The following is a 19,592-nucleotide window of genomic DNA, read 5'->3' on the forward strand; positions in this document are numbered from 1 at the left end:
CCAGCTGGTCTCAAGAAGCTACCGGATTCCTTAGAGAGCTTGTACTTGGCCAGGAACATAAGGCACCTTATTAGGAACAAGAAAAATGCCTTCTGTACCTATGTTACCCCCATCCCCCAAAGAACATACTGTAAAAGGGGAAAAATGCTTGAAGTTCAGTTTGGGTTCAAGAGACAGCCCTCCCTCTTTCTGAGTATGTGAGTGGATTGACTAGTAGCACCTGTAGTCTCTGAGGACTGGCCAATATAAACAGGATGTTATTGCATCAGACAGGTAGGAGTAATTTCTCTAATTGGTCATTTGAGATTTCATTTTTCACTTGCAAGACCTGCAGATTTAATTTGTTTGTGACATGCGGTTGGCAAATTGACAATACATACAACTGCCCCCTCCCTCTGTCTTGCTGTCTTGCCATCATGTGGAAAGCACTGGGGGGTCTCCATGTAGACCCTTCGCTTCATCTGTCAACATCAAGCTCACTAGAGTACCTTCTTATTGACAAATGTACCCTAATTACACATTCCTCACTTGTAATGCTAGAATAATCCTAATGAGTTTCCCGTGATCATTTTTCTTTCAGATTAATTAAAGGTTTTTTTTCTCATTCCCCCCCCCAAATTCTGAGTGAAGTCCTTTATCACACATTCTCATTCCCATAAGAACAGTATTCCCAAAGGTACAGAGCCAAATATTTGTAGGTAGCTGGATTTTATGAGTTAATGTATGATTGAAGATGGTCCTTTGATTAAAGAAATAGTTCATCCTATCTATTTTGTTTTAAAACATCCTTCTCTAAAGAAAGATTGATTGGCATCAGACAGAACCCCCGTAAATCAGAGCTATTGATTTTACATTTGTTTTAGCCCTTCTGGTTTTATGCCCCCTTATGTCGTAATTTGTTATCCTGATAGCTGGCCCCTGAGTCGGTGCCCGGTTGATCCCGGGGGCTGGTTTCTTTCAGTTCGGTCTAATCTATACATAAAACAGATTAGCTTCCAGACAGAGAACCAAGCTCCTCTTGCTCTTTATAACATCACCCCCTGTGTTTCCCACGGAGCTCACGGATGCCACACAGTAAAACCTCTGGCAAGTGGCGACATGAGGGACGTTGGTGTAGCCCAGAGAATATCAGCACAGGTGAGGCTCCTGGCTACCCTGGGTGCTGCAGGAAGCTGGGTGCTTCTCCCCTTGGCCCTTCACAATCGGACTCAAAACGCATGTATTCCAGACACCTTCCGGAAATTCCTCAAGGCCAGAAAATTCTTCCATCTTCCACAAGTCGCAGAAGCAACAAGAGAGAGAATGTCTGCCGGATACAGTTTGCATGTTAAAGCAGGGGTACATAGCCCTTCTTGATGTACATCTGCTTAGATGTATACAGATAGAGCTTGGGTCACTGCCAGATCACTGAGGAGCCCGTTGAGGATAAAATTAGACTTTTCTGGATCTACATGTTGTACTCAAGTGTCACTTCTTGTGCTTTGGTTTTTCTGGCCACTTGAATGAATGCAATGCTCTTGTTTTAAGTTGTTGTTTTATTCCCTTTCTCCTCCGGCTTCCCATCCAGTACTCGGTGACGTCGCTCAAGACCATCCCCGAACTGTGCCGAAGATGTGATGCGCAAAGCGAAGACAGATCAGGTAGGTCCCTCTCCTCATCCCTCTCCTTCTCCTGACTCCGAGAGAGCGGAGGGCTCCAGGAAGCTGCCTCCCCCTCCCACAACTTGCCCCTGCCTTCTGTCTTTCCTTTACAGCTTCTCCCTTCACCCCCCTACGCACACTCCCTCAACGAACAGATGTTAGGTCACCCTCCACAGGCTAACAGGACAGGGAGGCCCTAATGAGGACTCGGCTGTCTACAAATCAACGTAGGCCGTCATCTGGACAGCTCCAAACCACAGTATACGCGGCAATTTACTGAAAACCCGAGAAACCATTGGTGACAAAACATAATGATGGAGGCGCCAATGAAAAAATGTTGGATGCGTTTACTACCCATATGGCAAGGACCAGCTTGGGGGATGGTGCTTTGCCAGAATCTGAAACCCTATCAGGGATGCGACATGATAGGATCTGCAAGAAGGCATACTGTAACAGTTAAGATTAAAGCAAAGCTTTGGAGTTTAATAGTGTAAACTAAACAGAGAATTATGGCATACAGATGAAAACCAGCTGGTTGACCTTTTCTCCTTACACACACCCCCACCCCTGACCAAAAAAAAAAAAAAAAAAAAAACATTTAGGGTTTTTTTTTCCTCCTTAAAAAAAAATAAATTTTTTCCCCTTTTTCCCCCAAAAGGGGGAAAAAAAAAAAAAAAAAAAAAAAAAAAAAAAAAGGATGTTGATGGAAATGATACAATGGCATTAAACTAAGAAAGGATGTTTATTATTTTTCAAAGTAATTGCCCTAAGGTACCACCATTGATCGTGCCAAGCTCACCTCCTCTGATAGTAGCTAGGATCCTGAGAACCATGGGGAATGGAAGGTTCCAGATAATCCTCAGATGATGTGTATCGGGTTTCATAGAGGACCCTTACCTGTATAGCTACTGGAATTCTAGGCCTTTCTTACCGAAGACTTGCCCAAAGTTAATCTACTTTTTTCCTGGACAGCTTGTTTACTTTGGAGACTTTGCTTAGAGGAGATGGGACAAATAATTAGTCTTTCTAGGTTTGTTTATCTCTGTTTTTTGTGTGAGTGAAAGTAATACTTCAATGTTTGGGTCAAAAACGCAGAGGATAGTTCTACATTCGCATAAAAGTCTTCATTTACCTTCAGAGTTTTGGGTTTTTCTTTATCTTTTTCCTTTTAATTTCAAACAATGTCAAGTTTCTGGTGGGTTCAACAAAGGCTCTAGCCATGAGGCTTTTAAAGATGTGCCTCCTTACAAGCCATCGCCAGGCTCCAAGGTTGGATTGCTGACTGTGGGCAGTGACTTGAGTCCAAGTTAGGGTTCAGTGACTTATCACCCATATGACGTACAGCCTCAAACTGATTGTCAACAAAATAAAGAAGAAGCTTGTTCTGCCAATGTTACCAGGTGTTGTTAGGATTAGAGTTAGGTGAGGTATCTGAAGTTACTGTTTCTGTGCTAGCTACTGTTGTAAGCCCTTTCCTCACATTAGCTCTGTTAATCCTAAAATCCCCATGGGTGGAGTACGTAGAATGCCAATGCTGTAGGTGGGTAAACTGAGGCACAGCAGAGAAGTTAAATATCTTGCCTGCAGTCACGTAGCAGTTAAGTTGCAGAGCTGGGATTCAAACAGCAGCAAGTGTACCTCTCGAGTGGGTTCTTTTTCCATCGCGTAGGCTTCCTCTCAAATAGCTTGACTTAGTGGCATTAATTTAATTTTAGGATATTATCCTTTCAAAACTTTCAAAATCAGCATTTTTGCCTCATAGACTGTGGTGAACTGCTCTTCTCTGTTTAATAGCTATTCTTGCTTACTGAGGTAAGTGCATTAACCAAAGCCGTTAAAGATCATTTTTCCTGGGGCTGATTCACTTCACTTTCTCCAGGTCACGTGTCTTCCCACCTCTTGCGCAATAGGTGATGTTGGACATTTCTGCTCTGGTTGAGAAGGAGGCCAGTTTCAAGTGTCAAAGCTTTTAGACTTCACCCAGGGCAAAGACCCAGTGCTCAAGGTCCTCGGCAGTAGTTAGACCTGACAGGAAATGGACGTATGTGGGCAAGACTCAGGCCTTTTACTAGCATCCCATGTAGGCCTCACTGGGAGGCTGCGAAACTACTTTCTCCCAGAGCAAGAGTGATCCTAGAGAAAGAACATATAGAAAAATCCATCTATCCGTAGCATCACTGTAGATAATCTGTGAGCTCCTTTGAAAGGAATATCAACATAGTAAAGAGTTTTCACAGCTAGTTTTTGAAAGCATTGAGGCATTCTCAGTTCCAAGGGTATCCAGATATGGAAGTACCACCTCCTTATACCCCTCCACTCTTGCTCATATCAACTACCCACGAGGATTTGGCTCCAGGAGGCCTTGCACATGTCTACCTTTATGGTAATCTTTTCAAACAGACGGCAGTCGAAGGCACACTGGCCTCTGAAAAGAGTCCACCCCTTCTTTTGGATGGGGCAGCCTCTGGGGAGACTCTTCCCCAAACCTCTCCTCGCTTAGAATACACTCCACCTGATCAAGGCTCTTTTGAAAACCATTTTTGCACAAACAAGTCCTTGACCAGGTGTTCTCGGACCCATTTGTCCTTTTTATTTATTCATTCAGCAAATAATTGAATACTTTTTGTCATTGACACTCAGGACATGGGAACAAGTAAGATGTAGACAAGGCCCCCGTTCTCACAATGTTTACATTCCGGGGAGTGGCAAGAAGGCAAGCAAACGAATTAATACCAGATCATTTCACACAGTGGTAAGAGGGGATGAAGCAATGTGATAGAGTAACTTGTAGGAGTTGGAGGAGGGCACTTGGTGGGGCAGGGGAGAGGGGAGGGTCTGGGAGTGTTAATAAAAGACCCGGCCAGAGATAACCAGTGCAGATTGTTGAAGGCAGAGGAGCTATATAGCAAGTGCGAAGTCCCTATGCCAGGAATGAGCCTCGCATGTATGAGGAAGAAAAAGAAAACCAGAGTAGCTGCAGCAGGGTGATCGAAATGAAGATGAGGTCTGGGAGATGGTCAGAGTCAGACTCTGTAGGGCTCTATCGATCGATCACGTACGCGGACTTCGGCTTTATGCTAAGTGCTACGGAAAGCACCACCAGCAGGATTTCAATTTTTCTAAAATCTTGTGACTTGGAAAGAAGCCTCGGTGTGTAGAATCCTAACTCTCAACAGAAGGAACCCAAAACCTATCTGGTCTGATAGACCGCGCAAGTGAACATGCAGGTAATACAGTAAATGAGTAAAATGTGGACAGTTGATGAATACGGATAAAAGGTACACAGGTGTTCTTTGTACTGATTCTTTTTAACTTTCATAAATGTATTTACAAATGAGAAAAATTAATGGCTTACAAATAAAAAGTTTTTTAAAAGGCCAAAAACCAAAATCATGTGGTCCAAAGCCCATCGACGGGGATCCTCATTATCCTTCCTGCTCATTCGAATGACAGAGAGCTCACGGTCCCATGGGGCTGCCCATCCATAAAGGCTCATTGTTTACTTTCAGCCCAAATAAGCATCCCTGAAATTCCATCCCTCAGTCCTGGTTCTTGTTTTGGATCCATGGAGAAGGGCCACCCCTCCTGGACAAGGTGCCAAGGGTTTAGAGATGGCAGGCCCTCCGGGTCTTGTCTTCTCCAGGTTGAAGTTTCCCTCCAGAGTTTTAAGCGTGTCCTGCTCATTCTTGTTGTCTCGCGGATGACTGAAAATTACCAGCACCCTCCTTTAAATTGAGCACCCTGGGGTGGCTCCACGTGTGGTCTGATGAGAGCCTGTCAGCCCCACGGTCAGCCTGCCAAGACTCACCACCCAACTCCCCTGCCTTCCCAAGTGAGCTGCAGAGACAACACACATGCCTGTCCTTTCTGCCTTTTCCTCTCAAGGAGCCGGAACATCAGAAGAGCCTGCTGGTGGCCTTGGAAGCCCTTCCATGAGACATACAGCCTAGAGCTCACCACCCGCCCCCCATCCCTAGACCCTGGTGCAGCCCCATGGTGGGCATTGAGAAAGGCAAATGGCAAAGTGTTGTCAGAGGCTTGGGGCGGTGCCCCACTCACTTCCACTAGCTCTCTGATGGGCATGACCGTGTCCTAGAGGTGCCCTTCTGTTAGCCGAGGACTTCGATTCCTGTTGAAATATACAGTTTCCTCTGCCAGGAATAATATTTCAAACTATCTTCCATCAGTTACACTGCACTGTGACTGAGCTTCAGATTTTTGCAAGAAAAGAAGTTTGAAAAGCTGTGTGAAGGTACTGGAGGTCCCACAACAAGGTCGGAGGGAGGTGAAGTACTAGAAATTGCACCCTTCAGGACAGACTTGGCCTCTCTTTGGAGCTCCTTGGTGCTGTTGAGAGATCCACGTTATTTCTTAGGTGTTCAGTGTCCCAGGTCCTCCATAAGCAGCTTATTTGTCCTCAGGATAATTCTCTGAGGGAAGACCATTATTATGCCCAATTTAATGGCGAGGAAACTGAGGCTCGTAGAGCATAAATAATTTTCCCAAAATTCTGGACCTGGCAGGTGCCTTTGAAACCAGATCTGACTCCAGAGCCCTATGAAGTTGAGTCAACTGAGCAGGAATTTTCATCCCAGGAGCCATGGGTGGCTACTGGTGTGAAACAAGGATTAGCAGCAAGGAAGTTATGTGTGAAAACTTGCACCTGGGAAATGAAGTTATTGGTGAAACATTTGCACGTATCCTCCGCTTAGTCCCTGCTGCTCATGAAGGAAAAGAGGACAGCACAAGGCAGTGAGTGTTAACTCTGCCGTACAGTTTTCTCCAGATGATGAGTAATGTATGTTGACATATGGTGTTCAAATCAGACATACTCAGTTTCATTGACTTGGAGTTTTCTTTAACTGATTGGACATTCAAATGCACACAGGTTTCAATTCATGGTGCTTTCAGTGTCTTGTGATTCTTTCCAAATACGCATGTGCTAAGCCCATTGGATAATTTTCTCATGAAAGAAGGCAGATAAATATTAATGCTGCTCTGCATCTGAGAACTGAGAATGCACCGAGGAGAGAAAACTCAGTTATGTAACAGTAATAAATGGCCCTGGGATGTGTTTGACAACAGACTCTGAGAGAAATTAAAATTTTTTTATTGTTTTATTTTTGAGAGAGACAGAAGGAGTGTAAGCAGGGGAGGGGCAGACAGTGAGAGAGAGAGAGAGAGAGAGAGAGAGAGAGTGAGAGAGAGAGAGAGAGAATCTGAAGCAGGCTTCAGGCTCTGAGCTGTCAGCACAGAGCCCGACGCGGGGCTCGAACTCACAAACCACAAGATCATGACCTGAGCTGAAGTCTGGACACTCAACCGACTGAGTCATCCATGCACCCCAATTCTGAAAGAATTTTAAACCCTACATAATATGGACTACAATTTACATTACAGGGAGCAAAGGAAAGCCTTTCTTTTTAAACTTCAAATCTGGTAGGTACTTAGTAAAAGGCACTGTGGTTGTATATTTAAACGCATTGCACATTTGCTATAGTTTTAGCCTCTCTGAGAGCAGATTTTGTGACAAACGCCATACCTTAGAAAATATTTGGTTTTCATGGCACCTGGGTGTCTCAGTAGGTTGAGCATCCAACTCTTTATTCTGGCTCAGGTCATGATCCCAGGGTCCTGGTCTTGAGCCCTGCATTGGGCTCCACACTGAGCATGGAGCTTCTTACCATTCTCTCTCTCCCTCCCCATGTGCCCCTCTCCTCAGCGTGTGCTCTCTTTCTCTCTCTGTCTAAAATTAAAAAAAAAAAAAAGGTGGGGGGAACGCCTGGGTGGCTTAGTCGATTAAGCGTCTGACTTCTGCCTAGGTCACTATCTCATGATTCGTGAGTTCGAACCCTACATCTGGCTCTGTGCTGACAGCTCATAGCCTGGAGCCCACTTCGGATTCTGTGTCTCCCTTTCTGTCTGCCCCTCCCCTGCTTATGCTCTATCTCTCTCTGTCTCTCAAAAATAAATAAATATTAAAAAAATAAATAAATAAAATAAGAAAATATGTCGTTTTTAAAGATTTTCAAGGATTTCAGCCAGCAGCAAAAAGAGTAAGTTGACATGAAATTTATCCCCGTGACCCTTCTGTAACGTAGCTGATGGTGCTAAATATATAACCCCTCTATCTTCAATTTTATTAAGGTTTAATGCTAAAAGCTTGTAAGTGAAGGTTGGTGGGGCAGTTTAAATTGGAAGGCCTGCTGATGACTGTATCTCATATGATATAATGCAAAATGGACTCCACAGAAGAGAGAAACACATTTTCTAAAATCTCAGTTAAGAAAACGAACACTTCAATCCAATATGGCAAAGAATCTAACAACTATGACAAAAATCTCAGTTATCTAACCACAGTAAAAATGTGCAAACAATAAGACATCTAGATGAGAATGTTAGTCAAGTAAAACAATTATTTTTCTTTTTCTTTACCAAAACTACACTTATAAAGGTGATATAATCCATTATGAAAAATGGAAGATAGGGGGGTGCCTGAATGGCTCAGTTGGTTGAGCGTCCAACCCTTGATTTCAGCTCAAGGCATAATCCCAGAGTCTTGGGATCAAGCCCCAGGTCAGGCTCTGTGCTGATAGTGCAGGCCTGTTTGGGATTCTCTTTCCCCCTCTGCTCCTCCCCCCAGCTATGCTTGCTTTCTCTCTCTTTCTCTAAAAAGATAAAAAGAAAAAAAGTGGAAGGTAAAAACTACAACTAATCCTGCCACCAAAACAAAATGTCACTCTACATTTGTTTCTAGCCTTTCTTTTCCTGAGGTCTTGTTTTTGTACGGTTATAATCATAATGCAGGGAAATTTTTAGCTGCTGCTTTTTCCTGCTGCTACAGAATGGGCACGGCCATCGTTCTGAATGAAGCCCAAAACTTACCCATGAAAGTAGACCTGCCTCCCCATCCAGAGGGAGAGACCACCTCTGCCTTTAATCTGTTAACACTTAGCTTATGTTTCTGAGAGGAAGGGTGTAAGTCAGTGCGGGGAAAGATAGGAGCAGGGGGATGATGGAAAAGTTCAAAGTAAACCTCTGGTCATGTTGCAAATAACGAGTGGGGGCTAGAAGGAGCAGAGCTTAAATACATCACACACTTGCCCCGTCATCTCTTTCCATGAACATTTCTTATGTTTGCTTAGCCAGAGCTACAAATACCACAGCTCCCTAATTTTCTACATTTGACTAGCATTGTAGAATTAAGAAATGAGACCGAGGCGCCTGGGTGGCTCAGTCAGTTAAGCGTCCGACTCTTGATTTTGGCTCAGGTCATGATCTCATGGTTCATGCGTTCAAGCCCTGTGTCAGCCCAGAGCCTGCTTGGGATCCTGTCTCTTCCTCTCGCTCTCTGCCCCTCTCCCATTTGTGGGACTCTCTCTCTGAAAATAAATAAACTTAAAAAAGAAGAAAAGAAAGAAACACAATGTTAAAGGGAAAGAAAACTTCGGGGAAGGGGTCTCCTCTCTCGTGTTTTGGTTTATTTTTTATTGAACTCTAAGAAACGTATCCCCCACCCTCTACATTGATAAAGAAATCTTGGTAGAAGTGAGTTCACGGAAGTCTGTGGGAAGGAAGGATGAAACTTTGGAAGTAGGGAGATAAGCATCCTTTAGGCGGGAAGGGAAAGAAGAAACTAAGAGATAAGGAAGAAGCGATACAGAAGCCTCCAGAGTGACTTGTACCTTGTGCGGCCTCCACAGTTCCATCCTCTCATAAGGGAGAGTGAGTGGTTTCCCTGTCCCGTCTTCCCAATCCAAGGCACAAGTGTGAGCATGTGCAATGGGGTTGGGGAGGGGTGTGGAGAATACCACTTTCAGGGCTTCATGGCACCTCTGAGAGCTGCCTACTTCTTGCTGAAAACATCCTTTTTGTCTCCCGAAACTAAATGTGCTCCGTCTTCCCATTTAAAATGAGCCCTTTTGGGGTTTCTACGTGGCTCAGTCGGTTGAGAGTCCAACTTCAGCTCAGGTCGTGATCTCACGGTTTGTGGGTTTGAGCCCCGCAGTGGGCTTTGTGCTGACAGCTCAGAGTCTGCTTTGGATTCTCTGTCTCCCTCTCTGTCTGCCCCTCCCCTGCTCGCGCTCTCTCTCAAAAATAAATAAACATTAACAATTTTTAGGGGCACCTAGGTAGTTCACTGGGTTAAGTGTCCGACTTCAGCTCAGTTCATGATCTCATGGTTCATGAGTTTGAGCCCCATGTCGGGCTCTGTGTTGCCAGCTCAGAGCCTGAAGCCTGCTTCAGATTCTGGGTCTCTCTGTCTCTCTCTGCCCCTCCCCCGCTTGTGCTCTGTCAAGCTGTCTCTGTCTCAAAAAATGAATAAGCATTTTTAAAATGTATATATTTTTAATTTTAAATGAGCCTTCGTTATTCACATGCCTCCTTTGTGCTGACTCTTCCCCTAAAAAAAAAAAAAAAAGGTCATAAAAGAAACTCAAGTCATAGACACAGAATCCTAGAGTCTCATAGTTGAAGGGTCCTCAGAGAGAGTCAAGTGTCACCTGCAAAAGTCCAACCCTTCTGGGGCATCTCACAGTGTGGCCCAGGGCCAGGACCACCACCCATCGGCATGACCTACAAGCTTGTTAGAAAGGCAGGCTCTCGGACCTTACCTCAGACTCTTGAATCAGGATCTGCATTTTTAAAAAATGTTTACTTATTTATTTATTTTGAGAGCACAAGATAGAGCAGAGAATGGGCAGAGAGAGAGGAAGAGAAAGAGAATCCCAAGGAGGTTCTGTGCTGTCAGCACAGAGCCCGACACGGGGCTTGGACCCAGTAGTGGTGGGATCATGACCTGAGCCAAAGTCCCACGAGAAGTGAGATCATGACCTGAGCCACCCAGGCACCCCTAAAAATTTTTTTTAATATATAATTTTGAGAAATTCTTAAAATACACATAAGGGTTGTTTTTTTTCCCCATTGTTGACCATAATGCTTGTGAAGTACATGGCAAACTGCACCAGAAGACAGAACGCAGTAGCCCTGCTGTTCATTTATCCCGGGAAGAGCAACAGTATGTGCTTTGCTTAGTTTCGCTCCACCTGTCTGTTCCGAGGGCCATGAACTAAAACCTGTGGCCCAGGTGGGAGCTCTTGAGAACAGACTCCCGCCCCCCAATCAGGCGGGCTGTGGAGAGAAAGAGTATGCTGCAGGCCAGCACTGGGCCTTCCTCCCATTTCCCCTACCCCCTCCAGACCTTAAACAGTATCCTTTTCAAAATGGGGCCCGATTTCACAGACTCACCACTTGGCTTCTCAGGTAAGATAGAATTCATTTCGCTTTTAGCCAGAAAACAGTAGGGAATACCCTTATGCCCTGAAGACATAACCCCTTCTGTTTCTCTTTTTGGATCTAAAGCTATATTTCTAACGTAAGTACCTAGCTCCATTTTTAGAAATAAAATAATCGGGCATTTGGGGAGTCATCAGTTGGGGCTGGAGAGTAGGGGGTAGCATACGGATTTTCCAGCCACCACCCCTCCTCCATCTGCCTCCTCTTTCTCTGGAAAGAAAGCTCGCAGGAACCTGGTGTTCTTTGTCTTTGACTGTAGATCAGCACTGTAAAACATCGCCACCTTCAGTTAAAACTGGTGTGTGTCTGCACTTTGCAAAACCACACTGAGCTTCCTAACACTTTCCGGATACCACCCAGAGTAAGCTCTCCCTGGTTTCAGTGCTTCTTTGCTGGGTGAGCCTCTCCGCTGTCCCTTGACATACATGTCTCTCTCTCCAATTCAGCACAGGAAGGGAGGGAAAGAAAGAAAGGAGCCTGGAAAATGGACCTGGAGTGAATGCAAGACTTAATGCACTCACGAGGTTTTGCTAATGGCAAAGTGAAGGTCAGCATACTTTTTACATGACAGAATAACTCTGAAACCATATACTTTCTTCAGACCCACCAACTCCTGTTCTGAAACGTAAACTGTACTTTTGAAGCTCAAAGTTTTAAACTTGTCAAAATATTGAGTGATTTCATGATAGAACATGCCTCTTTGGTGAAGCGACTTTCCTACCTAGTGTAGTAAGGGCTTGAGTATTAAATGAGTTTTCACAGAACAAAGGGATGGGTAGAGATAGGGCACAAATTTATAGGAGCAAGTCTTCACAGTCCTGGGAAGAGCTGGAAATAATGAAACATGAAACTGACCCTTTCAAGAGCTGCCTGATACCAACAGCCACTTGAAGTCGGAACTTTAGAAGCAAATCAGTGAATCTTTTCCAATAGTATTTTAATGTCTTAATGTGAATAGATCTTTGGTTGATATTTTTATAATAAGGACGTGCTCAGTATTTCCCCTTCAGACTCACAATACCCTCAATAAAGGGCTTACGGCATCAATGAAAGCAATGAACAAGCAACTCCATGGGAACATTTCAGGAACATGCATTCCTCACACGTGTGCCCCCCAATGTAAATGGCCCTACACACTTCTCCAAATCCAGAGTTAATGCCACCCTTGTTCTGGATCAGGTTACAGTCTAGTCTCCGAGGATGGTGTGGGGAGGAGTACCCAGCAGATTGTCCACCCTCAAGATTCCAGACCCCATCTTCCTCTCATTGTGAGATGGCATAAGTCACCTGTCACCCCTCCTTACAGAGCATCAGATGTTGGCAATAAGCAGGCCCACAGCAGACTTCAGTTTACTGTAGGTTAAGGGAACTCTTGACTCTAATATTGACACCTCCGGTCTTTCAAAATGTCCCTCCCTTAAATGTAAAAATAGAAGGAAGTGGAATGTTGGAGAACTTAGCAGCTATGTCCGTGAAGGTCCTCAGGCTTCCGGTAGCTATAGATGTAAAGCACATCGTTAGGCACATTTTAAGGCACTTACAAGTAAAGCTGACCATTGTGTTTTTCATGGAAGATAGAATTTATTTAACTTTTAACAGTGAATAATAGGGGAAACACTATTTCATCCTGACCATTTCTTTCTCCTCTTGATGTCCAAAGCCAATTTTCTAAGATGGACACATAACTCCATATTTAGAAGAAAAATAAATGGGCATCTGGGGAGCCAGCATTGATGTTCAGCCTTGAAAATTGAATCCACTGTTGCAATAGCAAGCTGTACATTATCTTCCTAAGAAAATACTAATTTATCAGTCCCAAGAGCCAAAGAGTTGTTCTGTGTCAGCAATCAGCTTAGCCTCATAATTATAAATTTGTAAGGATCTGTTGAAAGACATGGGTCCAGAAGAATTATAGTGTTTCATAGTGAGTCACTTAGAATAGAGAGCCCTGTTATTTGTAGACATTCCATATAGTCATAGAAATTTAGAGATGGATCCGGTCTTAGCAATCATATAGTCTAACCCTTTTATTTTACACATGAAGAAATCAGGCCTTGGAACTTATTGTAGGAAATATATAAAAAGATTTCCATATGCCGCACATCTTCTAAATGTCTATCTTCAATACATCACTAACACCGCCTTTGGGATGTTCATCATGGTGTTCCCAAAATATGGCGAGATGGACTCATTGTTACAAGACTCTGATTTATATACTATACTTTGCACCTTTGGTCTGGCATATTCCTTTCTTCCTTTTCTCCCTCCCCCCTCCATTTATTCATTCATTCACTAAGAGAGAGGCCCCTGAGCCCTATTATCTGTGAGATGCTGTGCTAGACAGATGGCCAGTTATAAACACAAGGAAGCTCAGGAGCAATCTGTGCCTTAGAGGAACTTGTCGAGACAGACGGTGAGACTGATGAATGGGTGAGTAGTTGCAAAAGAGCTTCATAAATACCCAACTCTAGGCGTGGGCAAGTGTATCTCAGGGTGTTGAGAAGCAAGGGGCAAGAGTTTCCTGTGAGAGTCTGAGGAAGTGCACCATGGACGTAAGCCTTGAGGGGAATCTTGTCAGATGAGCCTTGTCTCAGGCAGAGAAAGCAGTGAGGGCTTTGCTGGAGAGGGGGAACTTGCCCAAAGGCAGGAGCACTGAAGGAGGAACATGGTGTATCCAGAAACAGGGAGTTTAGCAATGACAGTGCAGGAGGAATTGTGTGATGTGGGAAGATGAGTGTTTAGATGAGAAGATAAATTAGAAAATAAACACAGAGGCACCTGGGTGGCTTAGCTGGATGACTTCAGCTCACGAAGTCATGATCTCAGGGTTCGTGGGTTTGAGCCCCACATCAGGCTCTCTGCTGTCAGCACAGAGCCCACTTCAGATCCTCTGTCCCCATCCCTCTCTGCGCCTCCCCTGCTCATGGTCTCTCTCTCTCTCTCTCTCTCTCAAAAATAAACATTAAAAAAATAAAATAAATATAGGCATACCTCCTTTTATTGTGCTTCCTTTTTATTGAGCTTGTCAAATATTTCATTGTGGTTTTCAAGTTGAAGGTCTGTGGTAGTGCTGTGTCGAGCACGTCTCTCTGGGCCATTTTTCCAACAGCGTTTGTTCGATTCATATCCATGTCACATTTTGGTAATTCTCACAGTTTTTCAGTTTTTTTCATTCTTATTATGTTCGTTATGTTATCTATCATCAGTGATCTTTGATGTTACTCTTGCATTTGTTTTTGGAGCGCCACACTCCATGGCCGTAGCAGATGGTAAAGCTAATTGATAAATGTGGTGAGTGTTCTGACTGGTGCACCGACCAGCCATTTTCCCATCCCTCTCCCTGTCCTTGGGCCTCGCTATTCCCTGAGACATTCCAGTTTCAGAATTTGGCCAATTAAGAGTACTACAAAGACCTCAAAGTGTTCACATGAAAGGAAGAGTTGCATGTCTCCACTTCAAATCAAAGCTAGAAATGATTATGACTTCACTCATCTGTGGAATTTAAGGTACAAAACAGATGAACCAAAGGGGAGGGAAGCAAAAATAATATGAAAACAGGGAGGGGGACAAAATGATAAGAGACACTTAAATACAGAGAACAAACTGAGGACTGATGGGGTGGGGTAGGGGGCGGGGAAAATGGGTGATGGGCTTTAAGGAGGACACTTGTTGGGATGAGCACTGGTGTTATACTCAGGGAATGAATCACTGGGATCTATTCCTGAAGTCATTATTGCACTAGATGCTAACTAACTTGGATATAAATAAAAAATAAAAAAGCTAGAAATGATTAAGTTTGTTGGGAGAGGCATGATCCAAAGCCAGGATAGGCTAAAAGCTAGGCCTCTTGCTGCACCAAAAGGCAGTCAGTCATGAAGGCAAGTACAAATTGTTGAAGGAAATTTAAAGCGCTTCTCTAGTGAACACACGGAAGATTCGAAAGCAACACAGCCTTATTGCTGATACGGAGAGAGTTTTAATGGTCCCTTCAGAACATCTCCTTAAGCCAAAGCCTCATCCGGAGCAAGGCTCTAACTCTCTTCAATATGTGAGGGCCAGGAGAGGTGAGGAAATTGCAGAAGAAACGTTTGAAGCTGGCAGACATTGGTGCATGAAGTTTAAGGTAAGAAGCTTTCTGTCCCATAGAAGTGCAAGGGGGGACGGCACATGCTTAGGTAGAGGCTGTAACAAGTTATCCAGAAGATCTAGCTGGGATCATTCATGAAGGCGGCTACACTAAGCAACAGATTTTCAGTGTAGATGAAACAGCCCTCTAGGGGAAGAAGAGGTCATCTAGGACTTTTCATAGCTAAAAAGAAGTCAGTGCCTGGCTTGAAGGGACAGGTGACTCTTTTATTAGGGGCTAACATAGCTGGTAACTTTAAGTTGAAGCCACTGCTCATTTGCCATTCTGAAAACCCTAGGGCTCTTAAGAATTCTGCTACATCTACCCACCTTGTGCTCTGCAAATGAAACAACACAACCTGAATAACAGCACATCTGTTTACAGAATGAGTTACTGAATATTATAAGCCCACTGCTGAGACCTACTGCTCAGAAAAAAAGATTTCTTTGAAAATATGACTGCTCGTGGACAATGCACCTGGTCACCTAAGAGCTCTGATGGAGGAGTACAGTGACCTGAAGACTGCTTTCTTGCCTGCTAATACAACATTCCTTCTGCGGCTGGTGGATCAAGGAGTCATTTCAACTTTCAAGTCTTGTTATTGAAAAAATATATTTTGTAAGGCAATAGCTGTGATAGATAGTGATTCTTTTGATGGCTTTGGGCAACGTAAATTGAAAACCTTCTGGAAAGGATTCACCAGCCTCGACGCCGTTAAGAACATATGTCGTTCATGGGAGCCGGTCAAAATATCAACATTTACAGGAGTATGAAGACATTGATTTCCACCCTCATGGACGACTGTCAGGGTTTCTAGACTTCAGTGGACGAAGTCACTGCAGATATGGTGGAAACAGCAAGAGAATTAGCATTAGAAGAGGAGCCTAAAGATGGGACTAAATTGCTGCAAATCTCATGATAAAACTTGGATGGATGGAGGAGCAGAGAAAGTGGTTTCTTGAAATTGAATGTACTCCTGGGGAAGATGCCGTGAAGATTATTCAATTACAGCAAAGGAACTAGAACATGACTTGCGCTTAGTTGATCAAACAGTGGTAGGCTTTGAGAGGATTGTGTCCAATTGTGAGAGAAATTCGGCCGTTCTGCAAATCACGTGCTACAGAGAAGCCATTAGTGAATCTGTCAGTGTGACAAACTTCATTGTGGTCTTACTTTAAGAGAGTGCCAGAGCTTCCCACAGTCTGATCGGTCAACAGCCATCAACATCAAAGCAAGATCCTCCTCTAGCAAAAAGATGGTAACTGGCGTTTTGCGGCAATAAAGTATTTTTAGTTAAGGTCTATATACTGTTTTTTGGGCATAATGCAGTTACACAATTAATAGACTACAGTATAGTGTGGATGTAACTATTATATGCACTGGGGAACCAAAAGATTCACTTGACTTGCTTTATTGAAAGATTCCCTTTATTGTAGTGGTCTGGAACCAAACCCACAAAATCTCTGACGTTATGTCTGCATAAAAACTGCTGCATCCTATGCTAAGGAATTTAGTTTCCCAAACTTTAGTAATTTAAGTGTTAATTCCACCATATGTGTCATATCCAAAGTTGTCTTATGTTATTTTTGCTCTACCTTTATACTACTCATACTATTATCTATCTTACAGTTTCCTAAAATGCCTTACTTTGAAACACCTGTTTTCAAAAGAAACTTCACATCAGTATTGTAAATAGAAAACCAGCGTCAGGCACCTGGGTGGCTCAGGTTAAGCGTTAACCAGGTTAACCTCGGTTAAGCGTCTGACTCTTGGTTTCAGCTCAGGTCATGATCTCGCAATTCATGAGATCTAGCCCCTCATAGCAAACTGACAGTGCAGAGCCTGCTTGAGATTCTCTCTCCTTTCTCTGCCTCTCCCCCACTCACTCATGTGTGCACGTGCTCTCTCTCTCTCAAAATAAATAAACATTAAAAAAAAAGAAAAATCAACGTCAATTGCAATAAATTAAAGGTCATCATTAAAATGAATGTGACGAAAATAAAACGGTCCTGTTAAGCCTTTGCTTGTGAAAGTCTCCGAGCCTGAGACCTGCTGTCTCGTCATTTTTAAGGGAGATGATAAGTTTTGGAGAGGAGTTAAATTCATTGTAGCACCAAACTGAGATTCCTTAAATTAATTAGGAGGAAAAAAAGCAGTTGAATGGCATAAAGCTTCCTTACTTTCCTTTTTAATTTTTAAATGTTTATTTATTTTTGAGAGAGAGAGAGAGCATGAGCAGAGAAGAACAAAGAGAGAGGGAGACACAGAATCCGAAGCAGGCTCCAGGCTCTGAGCTGTCCGCACAGAGCCCATCGTGGGCCTCGAACCCACAAACCGTGAGATCACGACCCGAGCTGAAGTCGGACACTTAACCGACTGGGCCACCCAGACACCCTAAAGCTTCCTTATTTTCTAAGTCAGGAGTATTCATCATGGTTCCTGTGTGTCATCTTAGATACTACAAGGATATGCATGTGACATAGGGGGAAACGTCATAGGCAATACAGGGCCACCTGAGGATTTTGAGCTAAGAAGTGACAAAATCACACCTATATGAAGAGGGAAAACTCAGGACTACAAAGGGAGACCAGAGAAGTCGCTAGAACTTTGCAGTGCAAGGGTCCCAGCGTGGACTAGTCAGTGTAACAGGATGGACAAGAGAGACCAGACTTGAGAGAAATTTGGGATCAGGCCACAGCCAGATTTGGTGCCTGGGGGGATGAGACCCACAGGTCGAGGGAAGTGAAAGGCCAGCGATGCTTTGCAGATGGGTGGCTTGAGAGACTGCATGAGTGGTCATGTGACCCAGGCCAGGTTTACAAAGACTACGCAGTAGAGTGTGTGTGCCCGATGAGGAGAAAGGGAGGGAGCAAGTAAGGGAGGAGAGGGGTAAGACCCCAGCTTTGGAACATCTACCTGTGACAAGTATGCAGCTATCCTAGGCTCACATTAAATGCTTGTGGCAGAAATGGCAATGTGTGGATGGCAGGCAATTGGAGGCCACCTTGCTGGAGCTCAGGGACATCCCCACTGCCAGTTAGATTGGAAGAGAGCACGGTGGTCTATAAATCAGCATCAAAAACATTTGCACTTACGTACCAACCATTTTAGAAAATTGGTGACATAATCAGGTAGACAGGTTTAAGGTGTATTAGACATGTTTACTTTCATAAGATGTTCAAAATGAATCCATCCAACCAAGAAGTCATTAAGAACCTAGTTCTATAAAGCAGTTTGCTGAGAACTTTGAGCCAGAGAGAGATAAATTAGACACAGACCCTGTTCTCATAGAGCTTGTAAAGATCTAATAAGATAAGAGAGAAAATTTTCAGGGATTTAAAGCTTAACATACGAAGGCTTTATTCATGATTTCCAGAAAACCTATTTAGCCTCAAAATCTTTCTAGTAACTGTAGTTAGTCTGAACTTTATTTCCATGTGTTTTAAGAAATTGATTATGGTGTTGGGGTAGAACAATAGTATAAATGAAATTTGGAGTAGACTTACAGAACTGTAAGTTAAAATCTTTTCAATCATAAGTATTCCTTTTTCTTATGTTGTGCTTAAAATGCTCATTTTCCCAGCTTAGGAGAAACAATATAAAGTTTTGTTTTATGTATAGAATAAAATTTCTCTTCTTCCTCAGATGAGTATATACAGTAATAAATTAGAGCCGTCTCATGAGAGTCTCTTAAACAATCAGTTTTATGTAACTGGGATTTTTTTTCCTGGTCATCAAGACACAGACTAGAAAGCATAGAGTTCACCCTCTCAGCCTAAAAAAGAGTCATACGTTTAAATAAGAGGAAGGACAACAAGCCTAATGTTGATGCCTCTTCTTCAGTTTCTAGACCCTTCTGTGGAAAGAAGTGTTTTTATAAGACTCAGACAGAATTCATTTCCATAGAGCATTCTTAATGGCTCCTGTCAGTACAAAACAGCTGGGAAACATATGGTATCCATTTCCCTGTATCACTTGGAAAAAATTTCACATGTAAATAAAGCCAACATAAAAGAGTAGCCCTTTGAACCCACGACCTTATACAATACATAAATGTATTGGCACAATGCACTCGTTGTATTGGTCCACTAAGTTATGTGACTTTAAAGGTTTTTATCACATCCTGAGATGCACATTTTCAAGAAGTTTCAAAGGAATCAAGGTAATTGGCAAAATATTAGCAAATACCATGCCTAACAATTAGTATGTATTCCTGAAATGTTAAGGGATACACACACACGTGCGCATACGCACACACGCCACCGTATTTTAAGCTTTTTAGAAAAAATAGTGGATAAAATTAAAGGCATATTTACACATTGTAAATTCTGTGTCTGCTATCTCTCTGCTATTTTAAAGAAGTAACCATGTGTTCTTGAAAGGAAGAGAGAAAAGCTTGGCGGAAGTTTCTGGCAGACAATTTTTCATAGCTTCACATTTTTAGGGAAAAATGGACCTATAAAGGATAGGAAACCTTTTAAATATATAATGGACCAACTGGAGTTAGGCTTTGCCTTTGCATATTTACT

General features: G+C 43.2%; 1 protein-coding gene across 5 annotated transcripts in view; it reads left to right on the forward strand.

The window, feature by feature from the left end:
• The window catches only part of SNCAIP (synuclein alpha interacting protein), a 157,342-nt gene that overhangs the window by 93,674 nt on the left and 44,076 nt on the right, over positions 1 to 19,592 (forward strand). For all 5 annotated transcript variants that reach the window (XM_049649070.1, XM_049649071.1, XM_049649069.1 and 2 more), the window contains exon 3: positions 1,568 to 1,640. In XM_049649070.1, the coding sequence (XP_049505027.1) occupies positions 1,568 to 1,640 (73 nt within the window). The remainder of the gene's footprint in view (positions 1 to 1,567; positions 1,641 to 19,592) is intronic.

The sequence above is a fragment of the Panthera uncia genome (genome assembly GCF_023721935.1).
Source record: "Panthera uncia isolate 11264 chromosome A1 unlocalized genomic scaffold, Puncia_PCG_1.0 HiC_scaffold_17, whole genome shotgun sequence".
NCBI classification, from domain to species: Eukaryota; Metazoa; Chordata; class Mammalia; order Carnivora; family Felidae; genus Panthera; species Panthera uncia.